This window comes from Musca autumnalis, unplaced genomic scaffold, assembly GCF_047663935.1.
Source record: "Musca autumnalis isolate F117 unplaced genomic scaffold, ASM4766393v1 scaffold_5, whole genome shotgun sequence".
NCBI lineage: Eukaryota > Metazoa > Arthropoda > Insecta > Diptera > Muscidae > Musca > Musca autumnalis.
Genome location: NW_027412088.1, coordinates 49,736,096 through 49,758,482, shown reverse-complemented (window position 1 = coordinate 49,758,482; position 22,387 = coordinate 49,736,096). Strand labels below are relative to the sequence as shown.

At 36.1% G+C, this 22,387-nt stretch overlaps 1 protein-coding gene across 1 annotated transcript; it reads right to left on the bottom strand.

Moving 5' to 3' along the window:
• Positions 1 to 292: 292 nt before the first annotated feature.
• Positions 293 to 15,835, bottom strand: LOC141404605 (acyl-coenzyme A oxidase 1-like). The gene is made up of 7 exons (XM_073988070.1): positions 15,556 to 15,835; positions 6,815 to 6,977; positions 6,443 to 6,735; positions 5,974 to 6,379; positions 5,406 to 5,912; positions 5,233 to 5,338; positions 293 to 1,421 (listed from the first exon to the last, which is right to left on the bottom strand). Exons 1-7 carry the CDS (start codon positions 15,686 to 15,688, stop codon positions 1,005 to 1,007), a joined length of 2,025 nt encoding a protein of 674 aa, XP_073844171.1. The 5' UTR covers positions 15,689 to 15,835; the 3' UTR covers positions 293 to 1,004.
• Positions 15,836 to 22,387: the final 6,552 nt, after the last annotated feature.

Below are 22,387 nucleotides of genomic sequence, written 5' to 3'. Positions count from 1 at the left end.
GATACCTGCTTTAAAGCAGCATCAGGTAAACAACCACCATTTACTCTTCACTCAGAAGTCAATGAAGAAGGTAGTGCCGTCGCCTTTTTAATCATTTTTATTTTAGGCATTGCATTAACCCGGCATTCGGTAGCTCTTTACTCGCGAGCAAGCAAAGAGAGCTTCTCCCTCCATTAACGCATTGAAAAACCATGCAATCACACATTGTTTGCTCACTTTTTTGTTGTGTGCCGATTGCTGCATTAACCCACACGATGTTTGTGGAGAGAGCGAAATTTAAACTGTCGATGTCGTATGCCTATGACCGCACAAACTGCATTTGTATTGGTGTCGATACCTGCATGGTTTAAACCAGAGTGAGGCAGAGAAAATTTTTGGGTCTCTCTTGTGCTCTCAATGAGCGTAAATTTGTTGTTGTTCACAACGTGTTAGCATCTACACCAGCCATGCACGCGTCTTTACGAAAAAATTAACTACAACTCTCTTTCTCATACAAAAACCCAAAATAGCATTCTCTTCTTGTGCACCATTGATCTACACAGGCTGTGAGCGATAACAAATTTACGCTCACTTAGAGCACATGGGCTCTCTTGTGAGTCACAATGCCTTCCCCTGGTTTAAACTTTAAAGCACTGGTGGGCATCCACTGGTGGCTGTTGTAAAATACTCTTACTTTTATTAATTCAACAAAACTCAGACGTTTAAGTATTTTTTGCAATTATTATTTAATAAATAATTTCATCCACGGTATTAGATTAAAATTGTGTTTTCAAAAATCAAAAACAATTTAGAAAAGCCATGAAAAACGACAAATGTTAAATTCTCTTATTTTCTCTTAAATTCTGTTTTGCTCACCATTGCTTTAAAGCAAGACAATACAAACACTCTTATATTTATTTATTTTTTTGTTTACATAAAAAAATGTACATTAATTAACACGTATACAAATAATTAACAATGTATCTACATACATATGTAAGTAGGTGTGTATGAGTTACACACATTTACATCTTTGATTTCATCATTGGTTTCAAATATTTTTCAAACGAATCTTGTACCGGTTTCTGATTCATAGGACTCATTTTGGCTGCCTCGAAGATTCGTTCATAAACATTGCCATCGTAAGCACCCAAAACGGAATTTAAAACAGCATCAGGAAAATCAAAACCATCGGTAATAGCAATAGCCTCCGGACGTAATTTCTTGAGTACCGCTTCTAAGCGATTTTGCAATGATTTCACATCAGCCTCGGTTAGGGAAATGAAGCGTAAAATATCATTCATATGCCTCAAAGCGGTATGGACCAAATATAATTCAACCAAATGTTCCAAAGCGGCTTTAGTTGATTTGGACAAATGAACTGTCTTGGGACCGGTAATTTGTTGCCAGAATGCTTCGCAAACAAATTGACGACCATGTAGCTGAAACAAAAAGAAAGAAATGGGGTTAAATGGTAAATGGTCTTTAAAGACTCCCTACTACTCGTCCATAAAAGTCACTAACGCTCGCTTACAAAGTTTTCCCTCCTAAAAAGACGACATTCAGCTCGTCTATAAAGACGACCTTCAGCTCGTCTATAAAGACGACCTTCAGCTCGTCTATAAAGACGACCTTCAGCTCGTCTATAAAGACGACCTTCAGCTCGTCTATAAAGACGACCTTCAGCTCGTCTATAAAGACGACCTTCAGCTCGTCTATAAAGACGACCTTCAGCTCGTCTATAAAGACGACCTTCAGCTCGTCTACAAAGACGAACTTCAGCTCGTCTATAAAGATGACCTTCAGCTCGTCTATAAAGACGACGTTCAGCTCGTCTATAAAGATGACGTTCAGCTCGTCTATAAAGACGATCTTCACCTCATCTATAAAGACGACGTTCAGCTCTTCTATAAAGACGACGTTCAGCTCGTCTATAAAGATGACGTTCAGCTCGTCTATAAAGACGATCTTCACCTCATCTATAAAGACGACGTTCAGCTCTTCTATAAAGACGACGTTCAGCTCGTCTATAAATACGATTTTCACCTCATCTATAAAGACGACGTTCAGCTCTTCTATAAAGACGACGTTCAGCTCTTCTATAAAGACGACGTTCAGCTCATCTATAAAGACGACCTTTAGCTCGTCTATAAAGTCGACCTTTAGCTCGTCTATAAAGACGACCTATGGCTTGTCTATAAAGACGACCTTTAGCTCTTCTATAAAGACGACCTTAAGCTCGTCTATAAAGACAACCTTCAGCTGGTCTATAAAACTCCTTTCCGATAGTCTATTAAGACTCCCGATCGTCTATAAAGACGACCTTCAGCTCGTCTAAAAAGACGACCTTTAGCTCGTCTATAAAACGACCTTCAGCTCGTCTATAAAGACGACCTTCAGCTTGTCTATAAAGACGACCTTCAGCTCGTCTATATAGACGACCTTCAGTTCGTCTTTAAAGACTACCTTCAGCTCGTCTATAAAGATGACCTTCAGCTCGTCTATAAAGACGACGTTCAGCTCGTCTATAAACGACTTATAAAGACGAATTTCAGCTCGTCTATAAAGACGATCTTCACCTCATCTATAAAGACGACGTTCAGCTCTTCTATAAAGACGACGTTCAGCTCGTCTATAAAGACGATTTTCACCTCACCTATAAAGACGACGTTCAGCTCTTCTATAAAGACGACGTTCAGCTAGTCTATAAAGACGACCTTTAGCTCGTCTATAAAGACGACCTTTAGCTCGTCTATAAAGTCGACCTTTAGCTCGTCTATAAAGACGACCTATGGCTTGTCTATAAAGACGACCTTTAGCTCGTCTATAAAGACGACCTTAAGCTCGTCTATAAAGACGACCTTCAGCTGGTCTATAAAACTCCTTTCCGATAGTCTATTAAGACTCCCTTCCGATCGTCTATAAAGACTCCCTTCCGATCGTCTATAAAGACTTCCTTCCGATCGTCAACAAAACTCCCTTCCGATCGTCTATAAAGACTTCCTTCCGATCGTATATAAAGACTTCCTTCCGATCGTCTACAAAACTCCCTTCCGACTGTCTATAAAGACTTCCTTCCGATCGTCTATAAAGACTCCCTTCCAATAGTATAGATAGACTCCATTCCGATCGTCTGTTAAGACTCCCCACCGATCGTCTGTTAAGACTCCCTTCCGATCGTCTGTTAAGACTCCCTTCCGATCGTCTGATAAGACTCCCTTCCGATCGTCTGATAAGACTCCCTTCCGATCGTCTATTAAGACTCCCTTCTGATCGTATATAAAGACTCCCTTCCGATCGTCTATAAAGACTCCCTTCCGATCGTCTGTAAAGACTCCCTAACGCTCGTCTGTAAAGACTCCCTAACGCTCGTCTGTAAAGACTCCCTAACGCTCGTCTATAAAGACTCTCTAACGCTCGTCTATAAAGACTCCCTAACGCGCGTCTATAAAGACTCCCGAACGCTCGTCTATAAAGACTCCCTAACGCTCGTCTATAAAGACTCCCTAACGCTCGTCTATAAAGACTCCCTAACGCTCGTCTATAAAGACTCCCTAACGCTCGTCTATAAAGACTCCCTAACGCTCGTCTATAAAGACTCCCTAACGCTTGTCTATAAAGACTCCCTAACGCTCGTCTATAAAGACTCCCTAACGCTCGTCTATAACGACTCCCAAACGCTCGTCTATAAAGACTCCCTAACGCTCGTCTATAACGACTCCCAAACGCTCGTCCTAACGCTCGTCTATAAAGACTCCCTAATGTTCGTCTATAAAGACTTCTAACGCTCGTCTATAAAGACTCCCTAACGCTCGTCTATAAAGACTCCCTAACGCTCGTCTATAAAGACTCCCTAACGCTCGTCTATAAAGACCCCCTAACGCTCGTCTATAAAGACTCCCTAACGCTCGTCTATAAAGACTCCCTAACGCTCGTCTATAAAGACTCCCTAACGCTCGTCTATAAAGACTCCCTAACGCTCGTCTATAAAGACTCCCTAACGCTCGTCTATAAAGACTCCCTAACGCTCGTCTATAAAGACTCCCTAACGCTCGTCTATAAAGACTCCCTAACGCTCGTCTATAAAGACTCCCTAACGCTCGTCTATAAAGACTCCCTAACGCTCGTCTATAAAGACTCCCTAACGCTCGTCTATAAAGACTCCCTAACGCTCGTCTATAAAGACTCCCTAACGCTCGTCTATAAAGACTCCCTAACGCTCGTCTATAAAGACTCCCTAACGCTCGTCTATAAAGACTCCCTAACGCTCGTCTATAAAGACTCCCTAACGCTCGTCTATAAAGACTCCCTAACGCTCGTCTATAAAGACTCCCTAACGCTCGTCTATAAAGACCCCCTAACGCTCGTCTATAAAGACTCCCTAAAGCTCGTCTATAAAGACTCCCTAACGCTCGTCTATAAAGACTCCCTAACGCTCGTCTATAAAGACTCCCTAACGCTCGTCTATAAAGACTCCCTAACGCTCGTCTATAAAGACTCCCTAACGCTCGTCTATAAAGACTCCCTAACGCTCGTCTATAAAGACTCCCTAACGCTCGTCTATAAAGACTCCCTAACGCTCGTCTATAAAGACTCCCTAACGCTCGTCTATAAAGACTCCCTAACGCTCGTCTATAAAGACTCCCTAACGCTCGTCTATAAAGACTCCCTAACGCTCGTCTATAAAGACTCCCTAACGCTCGTCTATAAAGACTCCCTAACGCTCGTCTATAAAGACTCTCTAACGCTCGTCTATAAAGACTCCCTAACGCTCGTCTATAAAGACTCTCTAACGGAAGTCTATAAAGACTCCCTAACGCTCGTCTATAAAGACTCCCTAACGCTCGTCTATAAAGACTCCCTAACGCTCGTCTATAAAGACTCCCTAACGCTCGTCTATAAAGACTCCCTAACGCTCGTCTATAAAGACTCCCTAACGCTCGTCTATAAAGACTCCCTAACGCTCGTCTATAAAGACTCCCTAACGCTCGTCTATAAAGACTCCCTAACGCTCGTCTATAAAGACTCCCTAACGCTCGTCTATAAAGACTCCCTAACGCTCGTCTATAAAGACTCCCTAACGCTCGTCTATAAAGACTCCCTAACGCTCGTCTATAAAGACTCCCTAACGCTCGTCTATAAAGACTCTCTAACGGAAGTCTATAAAGACTCCCTAACGCTCGTCTATAAAGACTCTCTAACGGAAGTCTATAAAGATTCCCTTCTGAAAGTTTGTAGAGATCCACTTCTTACCTCTGCTGCCTGCAACAGTTCAATGCTACTGTTATTAAAAGCCTCTGGTTGTGTTTGTCCCGCCATCATTCTTTCCGAAAAGCTTTCAAAAGCTACACGGGTTTTGCTGCAAAAAAAAGAAAACTTAATCATGTTAACTATCTGCAAAGCCTTCACAAGGTCTACAAACTTACTGGGCGGCGGTATATTTCAGAGCTTCAATAATACATTCCCAGCTATCATTCCACTTGGGGAAGGTATTCTTTTCTTGACCTTTTCTCAAGTATTCTACACTGGATAACATTTTTTTACCTTCAATCAAATATGACCAGGATTTTACAAGGAAACGGGCAATTTGCAAAAGAAGTACCGTATTTTCTCCTTCATAGGTGTAGGCTGCCACGGCATTACCATAAATATTGCCAATATTGGCAACAGCCATGAAGCCATGACCACCACAGGATAAACGTAAACGTTCAATGCCTGCACAGGCATCAGTGGTACAGAGGGCCTTAAGGGCACATGAGAGGGCATGCATTTCTGGCAGACGGGCATACTGACCATTGTTGATTTCATCCACAGTTTGGTTGTATAATTCCCACATACGTTCTGCAGCCAGATGGTAAGCAATGCCGGTGGCAATTTCGGGGAATAATTTCAATTGTTGGGCAACATGGTCCATAATTTGGGGTTCAGGATCACTAAACAAATTAACAGATATTTGTAATGTCATAAAAATCTCGATAAATGGTTCCTACTTACTCTGGATTAATGGGACTTTGCCTTCTCACAGCCGAATAACGTGTTGCAATTGTGGCAGCCTCCAACAAATAGAAAGCATCCATGCTGACAATCAAACAACGCGTGTAGACCATTGTCATGTAGGATAATTTCGATACTGGACTCTCAATAAAGGTACCATCGGGCATTACTTTGGCATTTTTCATAAGCATATTTTCACGTGGTATGCGCACATTTTTCAAACCCAAGAAACCTTGATTTACAGCAGCCATACCCACCTTTTTACCAATCTCTCCAATATCAATACCAGGCATGGGCATGTGTGTCTCCAGGTCACGCACCTGGACAATGAACATTTGTATGCCCTTGTGTTCGCCGTTTATGTACAACTGGGCAACCACATTTGCATGGTTGGCCGTGTGACCCACTGAAATGTTTAAAAAGAATTTTTTATTAACAAACGCTCACAGCCGCTTAAGTCCCGACTTACATCCTCCAGGCCACCATTTGTAGGCCTCCAAACACGGTGTGTTCAACACAAATTCCTGAGTTTTAGGATCATAATCCGCCCTTGTCTGTATACCACGTACATTGGTACCATGAGCCAATTCCGTTTGTGCATAGGTACCAATAATGTTACAATTCTCTGCCAATTGTGCCCATTTTTCCACCTGCTCTGGGGAACCCTGACCCTTTATAACATCAACAAACATGGTAATGTGTGTTGATACTGGGCTATTGGCTGGGAACAAACCGTGACTCCAGACATTATATAAACCCAATCTGGTAAATTTCATGATAATTCAATAATTTTAATTCAATAATGATATTTTTTCATCTATCGATTCAAGGTTATACTTACGGCCAGATGTCATTTCCTCCTGGGTTTCTTTCTTGTTGTAATTTCTTTAATTTCGGTGCAGCTTTTGCCACCTGTTCCACAGCACGATTGTACAAGCCCTCATGATCGAGATATTCATGTTTGAGACCATAACCTTTTTCAAGGTCACCGAAGAGTACGTGTTCTGAAAAAGAAAATGAATGGCTAATATATTTCCAACTCTTCTGAATATATAAAACCTCTTTATTATATTCTCTAAAATTTTTTTCCTGCTGTTCATCTATAGAGACTTAACAACACTTGTCTATAAAACTTCACAACGACCGTCTATAATGACTTCCTAATGCTCATCTACAATTATTGCTTCAAAATACCATTTAAAGTCCTTCGAATGATCTATAATAACTTCGATCTACATAATCCCTTCCGCTTAAGACTCTTTAGCTCGTCTATAAAGACTCCCTTTTTTCAATCCCGTCGGAATGCAGAATAGTAGAGGCTAAACGGTTTCGAAGATATTACACCTCCTTCCCCACTCTACTCCACGCTGCGGAGTTTAAACGTCTTGTTCTTGAATTCCACGTACAACTGGCGGGCAGCTATGCAGTTTGTTTGTTATCATTAGTGTTCTCTAAAACCTCGATCTGCAACAGGATAGCACTATAGAAAAATTTCACTGGTCAACATTTTTCCATAGGAAAAGTTCATTGGTGAAAAATTTTTATAGAAAAAGTTGATTTCTGAAAATTTTCTACAGAAAATGTTCATTGGTGAACAATTTTCTATAGAAAAAGTTCATTAGTGAAAATTTTTCTATAGAAAAACTTCATTGGTGAACAATTTTCTATAGAAAAAGTTCATTAGTGAAAATTTTTCTATAGAAAAAGTTCATTGGTGAACATTTTTCTATAGAAAAAGTTCATTGGTGAACATTTTTCTATAGAAAAAGTTCATTGGTGAACATTTTTCTATAGAAAAAGTTCATTGGTGAACATTTTTCTATAGAAAAAGTTCATTGGTGAACATTTTTCTATAGAAAAAGTTCATTGGTGAACATTTTTCTATAGAAAAAGTTCATTGGTGAACATTTTTCTATAGAAAAAGTTCATTGGTGAACATTTTTCTATAGAAAAAGTTCATTGGTGAACATTTTTCTACAGAAAAAGTTCATTGGTGAACAATTTTCTATAGAAAAAGTTCATTGGTGAACATTTTTCTATAGAAAAAGTTCATTGGTGAACATTTTTCTATAGAAAAAGTTCATTGGTGAACATTTTTCTATAGAAAAAGTTCATTGGTGAACATTTTTCTATAGAAAAAGTTCATTGGTGAACATTTTTCTATAGAAAAAGTTCATTGGTGAACATTTTTCTATAGAAAAAGTTCATTGGTGAACATTTTTCTATAGAAAAAGTTCATTGGTGAACATTTTTCTATAGAAAAAGTTCATTGGTGAACATTTTTCTATAGAAAAAGTTCATTGGTGAACATTTTTCTATAGAAAAAGTTCATTGGTGAACATTTTTCTATAGAAAAAGTTCATTGGTGAACATTTTTCTATAGAAAAAGTTCATTGGTGAACATTTTTCTATAGAAAAAGTTCATTGGTGAACATTTTTCTATAGAAAAAGTTCATTGGTGAACATTTTTCTATAGAAAAAGTTCATTGGTGAACATTTTTCTATAGAAAAAGTTCATTGGTGAACATTTTTCTATAGAAAAAGTTCATTGGTGAACATTTTTCTATAGAAAAGCTTCATTGATGAACATTTTTCTATAGAAAAAATTCATTGGTGAAAATTTTTCTGTAGAAAAAGTTCATTGGAGAACATTTTTCTATAGAAAAAGTTCATTGGCGGACATTTTTCTATAGAAAATTTCATTGGTCAACATTTTTCTATAGAAAAACTTCATTGGTGAACAATTTTCTATAGAAAAAGTTCATTAGTGAAAATTTTTCTATAGAAAAAGTTCATTGGTGAACATTTTTCTATAGAAAAAGTTCATTGGTGAACATTTTTCTATAGAAAAAGTTCATTGGTGAACATTTTTCTATAGAAAAAGTTCATTGGTGAACATTTTTCTATAGAAAAAGTTCATTGGTGAACATTTTTCTATAGAAAAAGTTCATTGGTGAACATTTTTCTATAGAAAAAGTTCATTGGTGAACATTTTTCTATAGAAAAAGTTCATTGGTGAACATTTTTCTATAGAAAAAGTTCATTGGTGAACATTTTTCTACAGAAAAAGTTCATTGGTGAACAATTTTCTATAGAAAAAGTTCATTGGTGAACATTTTTCTATAGAAAAAGTTCATTGGTGAACATTTTTCTATAGAAAAAGTTCATTGGTGAACATTTTTCTATAGAAAAAGTTCATTGGTGAACATTTTTCTATAGAAAAAGTTCATTGGTGAACATTTTTCTATAGAAAAAGTTCATTGGTGAACATTTTTCTATAGAAAAAGTTCATTGGTGAACATTTTTCTATAGAAAAAGTTCATTGGTGAACATTTTTCTATAGAAAAAGTTCATTGGTGAACATTTTTCTATAGAAAAAGTTCATTGGTGAACATTTTTCTATAGAAAAAGTTCATTGGTGAACATTTTTCTATAGAAAAAGTTCATTGGTGAACATTTTTCTATAGAAAAAGTTCATTGGTGAACATTTTTCTATAGAAAAAGTTCATTGGTGAACATTTTTCTATAGAAAAACTTCATTGGTGAACATTTTTCTATAGAAAAGCTTCATTGATGAACATTTTTCTATAGAAAAAATTCATTGGTGAAAATTTTTCTGTAGAAAAAGTTCATTGGAGAACATTTTTCTATAGAAAAAGTTCATTGGCGGACATTTTTCTATAGAAAATTTCATTGGTCAACATTTTTCTATAGAAAAACTTCATTGGTGAACATTTTTCTATAGAAGAAGTTCATTGGTGAACATTTTTCTATAGAAAAAGTTCATTGGTGAACATTTTTCTATAGAAAAAGTTCATTGGTGAACATTTTTCTATAGAAAAAGTTCATTGGTGAACATTTTTCTATAGAAAAAGTTCATTGGTGAACATTTTTCTATAGAAAAAGTTCATTGGTGAACATTTTTCTATAGAAAAAGTTCATTGGTGAACATTTTTCTATAGAAAAAGTTCATTGGTGAACATTTTTCTATAGAAAAAGTTCATTGGTGAAAATTTTTCTATAGAAAAAGTTCATTGGTGAACATTTTTCTATAGAAAAAGTTCATTGGTGAACATTTTTCTATAGAAAAAGTTCATTGGTGAACATTTTTCTATAGAAAAAGTTTATTGCTGAAAATTTTTCTATAGAAAAAGTTCATTGGTGAACATTTTTCTATAGAAAAACATCATTGGTGAAAAATTTTCTGTAGAAAAAGTTCATTTGTGAAAATTTTTCTATAGAAAAAGTTTATTGGTGAACATTTTTCTATAGAAAAAGTTCATTGGTGAACATTTTTCTATAGAAAAACTTCATTGGTGGACATTTTTCTATAGAAACTTCATTGGTGAACATTTTTCTATAGAAAAAGTTCATTGGTGAACATTTTTCTATAGAAAAAGTTCATTGGTGAACATTTTTCTATAGAAAAAGTTCATTGGTGAACATTTTTCTATAGAAAAAGTTCATTGGTGAACATTTTTCTATAGAAAAAGTTCATTGGTGAACATTTTTCTATAGAAAAAGTTCATTGGTGAACATTTTTCTATAGAAAAAGTTCATTGGTGAACATTTTTCTATAGAAAAAGTTCATTGGTGAACATTTTTCTATAGAAAAACTTCATTGGTGAACATTTTTCTATAGAAAAACTTCATTGGTGAACATTTTGCTATAGAAAAACTTCATTGGTGAACATTTTTCTATAGAAAAACTTCATTGGTGAACATTTTTCTATAGAAAAAGTTTATTGGTGAACATTTTTCTATAGAAAAACTTCATTGGTGAACATTTTTCTATAGAAAAAGTTTATTGGTGAACATTTTTCTATAGAAAAAGTTCATTGGTGAACATTTTTCTATAGAAAAAGTTCATTGGTGAACATTTTTCTATAGAAAAAGTTCATTGGTGAACATTTTTCTATATGGAAAGTTCATTGGTGAATATTTTCCTATAGAAAAAGTTCATTGGTGAACATTTTTCCATAGAAAAAGTTCATTGGTGAAGATTTTTCTATAGAAAAAGTTCATTGGTGAACATTTTTCGATAGAAAAAGTTCATTGGTGAAAAATTTTCTATAGAAAAAGTTCATTGGTGAACATTTTTCCATAGAAAAATTCATTGGTAAACAATTTTCTATAGAAAAAGTTCATTGGTGAAAATTTTTCTATAGAAAAAATTCATTGGTGAACATTTTTCTATAGAAAAACTTCATTGGTGAACATTTTTCTATAGAAAAACTTCATTGGTGAACATTTTTCTGTAGAAAAACATCATTGGTGAACAATTTTCTGTAGAAAAAGTTCATTTGTGAACATTTTTCTATAGAAAAAGTTCATTGGTGAAAATTTTTCGATAGAAAAAGTTCATTGGTGAACATTTTTCGATAGAAAAAGTTCATTGGTGAAAAATTTTCCATAGAAAAAGTTCATTGGTGAACATTTTTCCATAAAAAAATTCATTGGTAAACAATTTTCTATAGAAAAATTTATTGGTCAACATTTTTCTATAGAAAAAGTTCATTGGTGAACATTTTTCTATAGAAAAAGTTCATTGGTGAACATTTTTCTATAGAAAAAGTTCATTGGTGAACATTTTTCTATAGAAAAAGTTCATTGGTGAACATTTTTCTATAGAAAAAGTTCATTGGTGAACATTTTTCTATAGAAAAAGTTCATTGGTGAACATTTTTCTATAGAAAAAGTTCATTGGTGAACATTTTTCTATAGAAAAAGTTCATTGGTGAACATGTTTCTATAGAAAAAGTTCATTGGTGAACATTTTTCTATACAAAAAGTTCATTGGTGAACATTTTTCTATACAAAAAGTTCATTTTTCTATAGAAACAGTTCATTGGTGAACAATTTTCTATAGAAAAATTTGATTGGTGGACATTTTTCTATAGAAAAAGTTCATTGGTGAACATTTTTCCATAGAAAAAGTTCATTGGTGAACATTTTCCATAAAAAAGTTCATTGGTGAACATTTTTCAATAGAAAAAGTTCATTGGTGAACATTTTTTCTATAGAAAAAGTTCATTTGTAAACATTTTTCTATAGAAAAAGTTCATTTGTAAACATTTTTCTATAGTAAAAGTTCATTTGTGGGCATTTTTCTATAGAAAAAGTTCATTTGTGGGCATTTTTCTATAGAAAAAGTACATTTGTGAACATTTTTCTATAGAAAAAGTTCATTGGTGAACATTTTTCTATTAAAAAAGTTCATTGGTGAACATTTTTCTATAGAAAAAGTTCATTGGTGAACATTTTTAATAGAAAAAGTTCATTGGTGAACATTTTTCAATAGAAAAAGTTCATTGGTGAACATTTTTCCACAGAAAAAGTTCATTGGTGAACATGTTTCTATAGAAAAATTTCATTGGTGAACATTTTTCTATAGAAAAAGTTCATTGGTGAACATTTCTCCATAGAAAAAGTTCATTGGTGAAAATTTTTCCATAAAAAAGTTCATTGGTGAACATTCTTCAATAGAAAAAGTTCATTGGTGAACATTTTTCTATAGAAAAAGTTCATTTGTAAACATTTTTCTATAGTAAAAGTTCATTTGTGGGCATTTTTCTATAGAAAAAGTTCATTTGTGGGCATTTTTCTATAGAAAAAGTTCATTGGTGAACATTTTTCTATAGAAAAAGTTCATTGGTGAACATTTTTCTATACAAAAAGTTCATTGGTGAACATTTTTCTATACAAAAAGTTCATTGGTGAACATTTTTCTATACAAAAAGTTCATTTTTCTATAGAAACAGTTCATTGGTGAACAATTTTCTATAGAAAAATTTGATTGGTGGACATTTTTCTATAGAAAAAGTTCATTGGTGAACATTTTTCCATAGAAAAAGTTCATTGGTGAACATTTTTCCATAAAAAAGTTCATTGGTGAACATTTTTCAATAGAAAAAGTTCATTGGTGAACATTTTTTCTATAGAAAAAGTTCATTTGTAAACATTTTTCTATAGAAAAAGTTCATTTGTAAACATTTTTCTATAGTAAAAGTTCATTTGTGGGCATTTTTCTATAGAAAAAGTTCATTTGTGGGCATTTTTCTATAGAAAAAGTACATTTGTGAACATTTTTCTATAGAAAAAGTTCATTGGTGAACATTTTTCTATTAAAAAAGTTCATTGGTGAACATTTTTCTATAGAAAAAGTTCATTGGTGAACATTTTTCTATAGAAAAAGTTCATTGGTGAACATTTTTAATAGAAAAAGTTCATTGGTGAACATTTTTCAATAGAAAAAGTTCATTGGTGAACATTTTTCCATAGAAAAAGTTCATTGGTGAACATGTTTCTATAGAAAAAGTTCATTGGTGAACATTTTTCTATAGAAAAAGTTCATTGGTGAACATTTCTCCATAGAAAAAGTTCATTGGTGAAAATTTTTCCATAAAAAAGTTCATTGGTGAACATTCTTCAATAGAAAAAGTTCATTGGTGAACATTTTTCTATAGAAAAAGTTCATTTGTAAACATTTTTCTATAGAAAAAGTTCATTTGTAAAAATGTTTCTATAGAAAAAGTTCATTTGTGGGCATTTTTCTATAGAAAAATACATTTGTGAACATTTTTCTATAGAAAAAGTTCATTGGTGAATATTTTTCTATAGAAAAAGTTCATTGGTGAATATTTTTCTATAGAAAATTTCATTGGTGAACATTTTTCTATAGAAAAAGTTCATTGGTGAACATTTTTCTATAGAAAAAGTTCATTGGTGAACATTTTTCTATAGAAAAAGTTCATTGGTGAACATTTTTCTATAGAAAAAGTTCATTGGTGAACATTTTTCTATAGAAAAAGTTCATTGGTGAACATTTTTCTATAGAAAAAGTTCATTGGTGAATATTTTTCTATAGAAAAAGTTCATTGGTGAATATTTTTCTATAGAAAAAGTTCATTTGTGAAAAATTTTCTATAGAAAAAGTTCATTGGTGAACATTTTTCTATAGAAAAAGTTCATTGGTGAACATTTTTCTATAGAAAAAGTTCATTGATGAACATTTTTCTATAGAAAAAGTTCATTGGTGAACATTTTTCTATAGAAAAAGTTCATTGGTGAACATTTTTCTATAGAAAAAGTTCATTGGTGAACATTTTTCTATAGAAAAAGTTCATTGGTGAACATTTTTCCATAGAAAAAGTTTATTGGTGAACATTTTTCCTTAGAAAAAGTTCATTGGTGGACATTTTTCTATAGCAAAAGTTCATTGGTGAACATTTTTCTATAGAAAAAGTTCATTGGTGAACATTTTTCCATAGAAAAAGTTCATTGCTGAACATTTTTCTATAGAAAAAGTTCATTGCTGAACATTTTTCCATATAAAGACGTCTATAAAGATAGCTATATCTATATATAGCCTTCTATAAGACCTTTGAGTTTCCATTTCCTTTTTTATGACAAGTTAATTGAATTTCTTGCAATAAAATTTTGTCACTTGGAAAGTAATTGCATTTGAATGCAATTATATTAATAAATTATTTAGTTATTATTTTATTTTGTAGAGTTTTTTAAATGGCTAATTAACCTTAGAAATTACATGATTTTGAAACATGCAAAATTGTTGTTGTCATATAACAACATTAACAATATTTTATTATTTTTATTTTTTTGTCTGGAAAACCAAAATTTCTGATAAAATGGAGCATTGTGTCTGTCTATCTATGAATATGTACATATGGATGTATAGGTATATATGACGTGCACTATACTTAGGTTTGATAACAGTTGACCAATCCAAGGGTCAGTATTTATCAGAAGATTATCGTACTTAACAATAAAGGGAAACAATCAAAGGTATTTAATCAATGATTAGGTGTTTTTTATGTTATGTATTCACTCAGATCGGGCGAGTGTTGAATAAATATCAGCCAGGTGTGATTATGTATATTAGGGTGTAATTTCCACAATAGTAGTATTTTACTAAAATAATATTTGATTTTGCAGCTAACAAAAATAAATTCTGTTACTACAAAATTTAAATGTTTTGTTTGAGCATAGCTTATTATTTTGCTATTTTGTAATTTATTTATTTTATTCATTTATTATTTTTATTTATTTATTTTTTATTTTATTATATTTAATTTTATTTTTTTTTAATGTTAAAAAATTTATTTTTCCTTTTTGCCATGGGAATCCAATTCAAAATAATTTGTATTATTCCTTCATAAAAATATTTGTTTTTATTTAAACAAAAATTCCAATAATGTTTTCTTTTTAACTACTGTGCCACTGCAAAACTTTTGCTCTTTACCCCCGATCCAGCCGGTTGATCTTTATATTTAAAGAAGACACTTTCTTTCGATCATATTTAAGAGAACTAAAGACAACAAATGAATGACATCTCTCACATCTCCACAAACTACCACAATTTTACACTCCGACGAAAGCAAAAACAAAACAAGGAAAGTGTTATTATTGACCTTTACACCAGAAAAAAAAGCAAACGAAACACCAATATATTTAAATAACTTCGACGATCGAGATTTTATTAAAAACCATCACCAACTTCCTTCTTTCCACCCTAATATTCCAATGCCAATGCATTATCATTTCACTGCAATTCAAAATTACCAATTTCACGTTTATTTTTTAATTTTTCAGCACCACCATGGAACCACTGAGCCAATTCTTCACTATTACAGGTGGCATTTTGTCGTTCTTTAACAATATCGGGATTAGGTGTAGTCGGCACGATCGATGTCATATTGATTATTTTTTATTTATTTTTTTTTTTTTGTACGTCGATAGTTTAGGACGCGTTCGAATCAACACACCACCCGGCAAACACGAAAACGAACACGAATTAAATGCTGCTGTTGTCACAGCCGTCTCAAATTACCTACTAAACTTTAGTTCCATTTAGACATAAACATTTATACCGATACGACAAAGTGACAAAGTTTAATCGATAAGAATTGTTGAGCGTTGAAAGCTTTCTAGAGGAAGAGAGAGGGAGAGCGCGCCCATAATAAACAAACCTCGGTACAGTAGTTAAAAGATAAAAACTAATGGAGTAAAGGCATTCGAAACAAATTTTGAGAAAGGAAATAGCCTACGAAAAACCCTGTATAATGTATAAAAAATCCTGAGAACAAAAAAATCTAACTAACAACTAATACATTAAAAAATCTTCAAAAAATCTTAAATCAGGTGGTACCCTTATATGGTGGCTATACAAAAACGTGGACCTACATTCATAATTCTCTTCTGGAATATTTTATGACCTCAGACTTACTTACAGACATATACCAAATTTCAGTCATTTCGTTGAGGCCAAAACCTTCAAAATACCGAAATTCGGAAGATACCGTTCTGTGAGGGCTGTATGAAGTCGTGATCTTATACCGACAAATTTCTGGTGGAAGGTTGTATACCCCTAATGACAGTTGTATACCCAAATTTCAGATATTTCGATTGGGTACTGAGGTCAAAATACCGAAAATCGGACATGTACCAACGTGGACCTATAACGGCAAATTTCAGGTAAAAAGTTGTAAAACCCTAACAAAGAAATGTTCAGCCATTTCTCTGGGATATTAAAGCAATAACGTACAAACTACCAAAAATCGGGAGGTACCCTTCTATGGGGTTTATATGAAAACATAGTCCTATACTCATAACTCTCTTCTGCAATATTTTATACCCCCAACCAAGTCTTACCCCCAGTTTTTGTAAAAATTTTTATTTTTCTCACACGAATTGTCAAATTTTGTAGATCGATTTACTCGCTTTAGCGCAAATGTAGAGCGCTGATTTTTAAATGAGGAATCCTTAACGATATATGGAACGGGTATACTAAAAATTAAATGTGTATGTCATCTGGGGGCTGAGCTATGAACGCCTAAATTATTACGAATATAGACGAACGAACAAAAATAAGTTACAAAAACTGGGGGTTAATGCCAAATTTCAGCTATTTCGATGGAATATTGAGACCAAAACCTTTGAAATTGCTACCTAAATCTTGATTTACACAGACGGACGGATGAACGGGCATGGTTATATCGACTTAGAATTTTACCCTGATCAAGAATATATATACACTTTATAGGGTTTCTGAGGAATATTGTGATGTGTTACAAACTGAATGACAAATTTAATTATACCCTGCATATTATCGTGGAGGATATAAAAGAACGAGAATAAGAGTTTGTTGAAGAACCGGAAACAAAAATCTCGGCGGTAGTTCGAGCGATTACAGAGTATCGAAACTGACTTAGATTTAACTTGACACTAACTACTATTTTTAACGTCCTTACGTATTCCAACGCCTGTCGGTTTTACTTACCGGATTGACTTGAAAGAATCTTCGACCAAGGGCCGTCCCCTGAACCATTAACTGCGTTTTTATTTTTTTTTCACCATGGGATCGGCAATATAACCTGCTGCTGCTCCTTTGGTCCGTGCCGGGAAAGAGAAGGACCGTGGGCCATGGATTTGTTCCATTTGCCACATCCGCAACCACCACATCTCAACAACGGTGCGATGTAATGGATGTAGGGAATGGTTGAACTTCCGAGGCTGCCCTGGCCTTAGCCACCTCCAGGACTACTATAATAAAATTTATGTTGTTACTTTAAAAAATTCCCCCGAGTGTCTCCAACTTCGACATAGGACTCATCGTCGTCGTGGGAATACGAGACAACTCCACCGTTGTTCTCCAACAAAAGCAAAAGCAGCACCTAATACATCATGTTGTTCTTCAGCACCGCGGAAATGCATCGTTCTCTTCAAAAAAGGCGGCGAAATTGTACATTTTATGAGTACAGTCACCTGCAGCTTCCCACGTTGCGATGGTAACAGCGGATGATTTGTACAAGAAGCGGGGGAAGCAGTACAAACCTATTTCGCTTGAACATGACTCTAGTGGGGATAGCAGTAAATTGTAGAACTACTAAGGTAGAGTTGCTGAATGCGTACATGCCGCAGATGAATAGCTTTGCCTTGCGTTATATGTATGTCCGACATTAGTTCACAATAAACGTCTGGGTCTTGAGACCGTCAATGCTCATTATGAGTTTTGGCATTTTCCAGGAAATAACCAGAGAGGTACAGCGCTGGTCGGGCAAATTGATAACTGCATGTTATTCGTTTTTGTATCATCCAGTCTGATAAATAAAGTGTCCTGGCAACCCGTTATTTCCCTTGGCTCAGACCATCTTCCTTTCACTGCATCCATTAGCAAACCACCCTACTTAACACGCCGAATTTTCTGTACCACGGAAAAAGCTGATTGGCCAGAATTCGGAGAATTTACCAATAGCCGCTTGATAGAGCGCCCATTCCCTCAGATCCTCGGGGAGCTGAGAGAATTTCCTGGGGCAAATGATACCAAATTTCCCAACAGAGGTGACGGGACTAGCAAATGAGCGTGCTGAGCTTCGTCGTACGATAACTGTAGGCCCAAGAGTTTGGAAAATTACAGATTGTTGGAGAGCATAAGCGGGCAGCTCGTCTATATAAAGACGACCCTTCAGCTCGACTATATAAAGACGACCCTTCAGCTCGTCTATATAAAGACGACCCTTCAGCTCGTCTACATAAAGACGACCCTTCAGCTCGTCTATATAAAGACGACCCTTCAGCTCGTCTACATAAAGACGACCCTTCAGCTCGTCTATATAAAGACGACCCTTCAGCTCGTCTATATAAAGACGACCCTTCAGCTCGTCTATATAAAGACGACCCTTCAGCTCGTCTATATAAAGACGACCCTTCAGCTCGTCTATATAAAGACGACCCTTCAGCTCGTCTATATAAAGACGACCCTTCAGCTCGTCTATATAAAGACGACCCTTCAGCTCGTCTATATAAAGACGACCCTTCAGCTCGTCTATATAAAGACGACCCTTCAGCTCGTCTATATAAAGACGACCCTTCAGCTCGTCTATATAAAGACGACCCTTCAGCTCGTCTATATAAAGACGACCCTTCAGCTCGTCTATATAAAGACGACCCTTCAGCTCGTCTATATAAAGACGACCCTTCAGCTCGTCTATATAAAGACGACCCTTCAGCTCGTCTATATAAAGACGACCCTTCAGCTCGTCTATATAAAGACGACCCTTCAGCTCGTCTATATAAAGACGACCCTTCAGCTCGTCTATATAAAGACGACCCTTCAGCTCGTCTATATAAAGACGACCCTTCAGCTCGTCTATATAAAGACGACCCTTCAGCTCGTCTATATAAAGACGACCCTTCAGCTCGTCTATATAAAGACGACCCTTCAGCTCGTCTATATAAAGACGACCCTTCAGCTCGTCTATATAAAGACGACCCTTCAGCTCGTCTATATAAAGACGACCCTTCAGCTCGTCTATATAAAGACGACCCTTCAGCTCGTCTATATAAAGACGACCCTTCAGCTCGTCTATATAAAGACGACCCTTCAGCTCGTCTATATAAAGACGACCCTTCAGCTCGTCTATATAAAGACGACCCTTCAGCTCGTCTATATAAAGACGACCCTTCAGCTCGTCTATATAAAGACGACCCTTCAGCTCGTCTATATAAAGACGACCCTTCAGCTCGTCTATATAAAGACGACCCTTCAGCTCGTCTATATAAAGACGACCCTTCAGCTCGTCTATATAAAGACGACCCTTCAGCTCGTCTATATAAAGACAACCCTTCAGCTCGTCTATATAAAGACGACCCTTCAGCTCGTCTATATAATGACGACCCTTCAGCTCGACTATATAAAGACGACCCTTCAGCTCGTCTATATAAAGACGACCCTTCAGCTCGTCTATATAAAGACGACCCTTCAGCTCGTCTATATAAAGACGACCCTTCAGCTCGTCTATAAAGACGACCCTTCAGCTCGGCTATAAAGACGACCTTCAGCTCGTGTATAAAGACGACCTTCAGCTCGTGTATAAAGACGACCTTCAGCTCGTCTATAAAGACGACCTTCAGCTCGTGTATAAAGACGACCTTCGGCTCGTTTATAAAGACGACCTTCGGCTCGTCTATAAAGACGACCTTCAGCTCGTCTCTAAAGAAGACGACCATCAGCTCGTTTATAAAGAGAACGACCATCAGCTCGTCTATAAAGAAGACGGCCATCAGGTCGTCTATAAAGAAGACGACCATCAGCTCGTCTATAAAGAAGACGACCATCAGCTCGTCTATAAAGAAGACGACCATCAGCTCGTCTATAAAGAAGACGACCATCAGCTCGTCTATAAAGAAGACGACCTTCAGATCGTCTATAAAAACGACCTTCAGCTCGTCTATAAAAACGACCTTCAGCTCGTCTATATAGACGACCTTCATCTCGCCTATAAAGACGACCTTCAGCTCGTCTATAAAGACGACTTTCAGCTCGTCTATAAAGACGACCTACAGCTCGTCTATAAAGACGACCTTCAGCTCGTCTATAAAGACGACTTTCAGCTCGTCTATAAAGACGACCTTCAGCTCGTCTATAAAGACGACCTTCAGCTCGTCTATAAAGACGACCTTCAGCTCGTCTATAAAGACGACCTTCAGCTCGTCTATAAAGACGACCTTCAGCTCGTCTATAAAGACGACCTTCAGCTCGTCTATAAAGACGACCTTCAGCTCGTCTATAAAGACGACCTTCAGCTCGTCTATAAAGACGACCTTCAGCTCGTCTATAAAGACGACCTTCAGCTCGTCTATAAAGACGACCTTCAGCTCGTCTATAAAGACGACCTTCAGCTCGTCTATAAAGACGACCTTCAGCTCGTCTATAAAGACGACCTTCAGCTCGTCTATAAAGACGACCTTCAGCTCGTCTATAAAGACGACCTTCAGCTCGTCTATAAAGACGACCTTCAGCTCGTCTATAAAGACGACCTTCAGCTCGTCTATAAAGACGACCTTCAGCTCGTCTATAAAGACGACCTTCAGCTCGTCTATAAAGACGACCTTCAGCTCGTCTATAAAGACGACCTTCAGCTCGTCTATAAAGACGACCTTCAGCTCGTCTATAAAGACGACCTTCAGCTCGTCTATAAAGACGACCTTCAGCTCGTCTATAAAGACGACCTTCAGCTCGTCTATAAAGACGACCTTCAGCTCGTCTATAAAGACGACCTTCAGCTCGTCTATAAAGACGACCTTCAGCTCGTCTATAAAGACGACCTTCAGCTCGTCTATAAAGACGACCTTCAGCTCGTCTATAAAGACGACCTTCAGCTCGTCTATAAAGACGACCTTCAGCTCGTCTATAAAGACGACCTTCAGCTCGTCTATAAAGACGACCTTCAGCTCGTCTATAAAGACGACCTTCAGCTCGTCTATAAAGACGACCTTCAGCTCGTCTATAAAGACGACCTTCAGCTCGTCTATAAAGACGACCTTCAGCTCGTCTATAACAGCTCGTCTAAAAAGACGACCTTCAGCTCATCTATAAAGACGACCTTCAGCTCGTCTATAAAGAAGACCTTCAGCTCGTCTATAAAGAAGACCTTCAGCTCGTTTATAAAGATGACCTTCAGCTCGTCTATAAAGACGACCTTTAGCTCGTCTATAAAGAAGACCTTCAGCTCGTTTCAGCTCGTCTATAAATAAGACCTTCAGCTCGTCTATAAAGACGACCTTCAGTTCGTCTATAAAGACAACCTTCAGCTCGTCTATAAAGACGACCTTCAGTTCGTCTATAAAGACAACCTTCAGCTCGTCTATAAAGACGACCTTCAGCTCGTCTATAAAGAAGACCTTCAGCTCGTTTATAAAGATGACCTTCAGCTCGTCTATAAAGACGACCTTTAGCTCGTCTATAAAGAAGACCTTCAGCTCGTTTCAGCTCGTCTATAAATAAGACCTTCAGCTCGTCTATAAAGACGACCTTCAGTTCGCCTATAAAGACAACCTTCAGCTCGTCTATAAAGACGACCTTCAGCTCGTCTATAAAGACGACCTTCATCCCGCCTATAAAAATCTTCTTCATCTCTTTATCTGTTTTATAAAGACTCCCTTCATCCCGCCTATAAAAACCCCCTTCATCACGCCTATAAAGATTTCTTCATCTCGCTTATAATGACTCCCTATGACTCTCTTCATCTGTCTTATAAAGACTTCGTTCATCTCGCCTATAAAGACTCTCTTCATCTCGCTTATAAAGACTCCCTTCATCACGCCTATAAAAACTCCCTTCATCTCGCCTATAAAGACTTCCTTCATCTCTCCTTTAAAGACTTCTTTATCTCTCTTATGAAGAGTCATTTCATCTTCCTATAAAAGCTCCCTTCATCTCGCCTATAAAGACTCCATTTATCTCGCCTAGAAAGGCCCCCTATCGCTTGTCTATAAACACTCCCTTCAGCTCATCTGTAAAGACTCCTTTCAGCTCGTCTATATAGTCTCCCCAGAGCTCGCCTATAAAGACTCCCCATCGCTCGTCTATAGAGACACCCCAAACTCCCCAGTG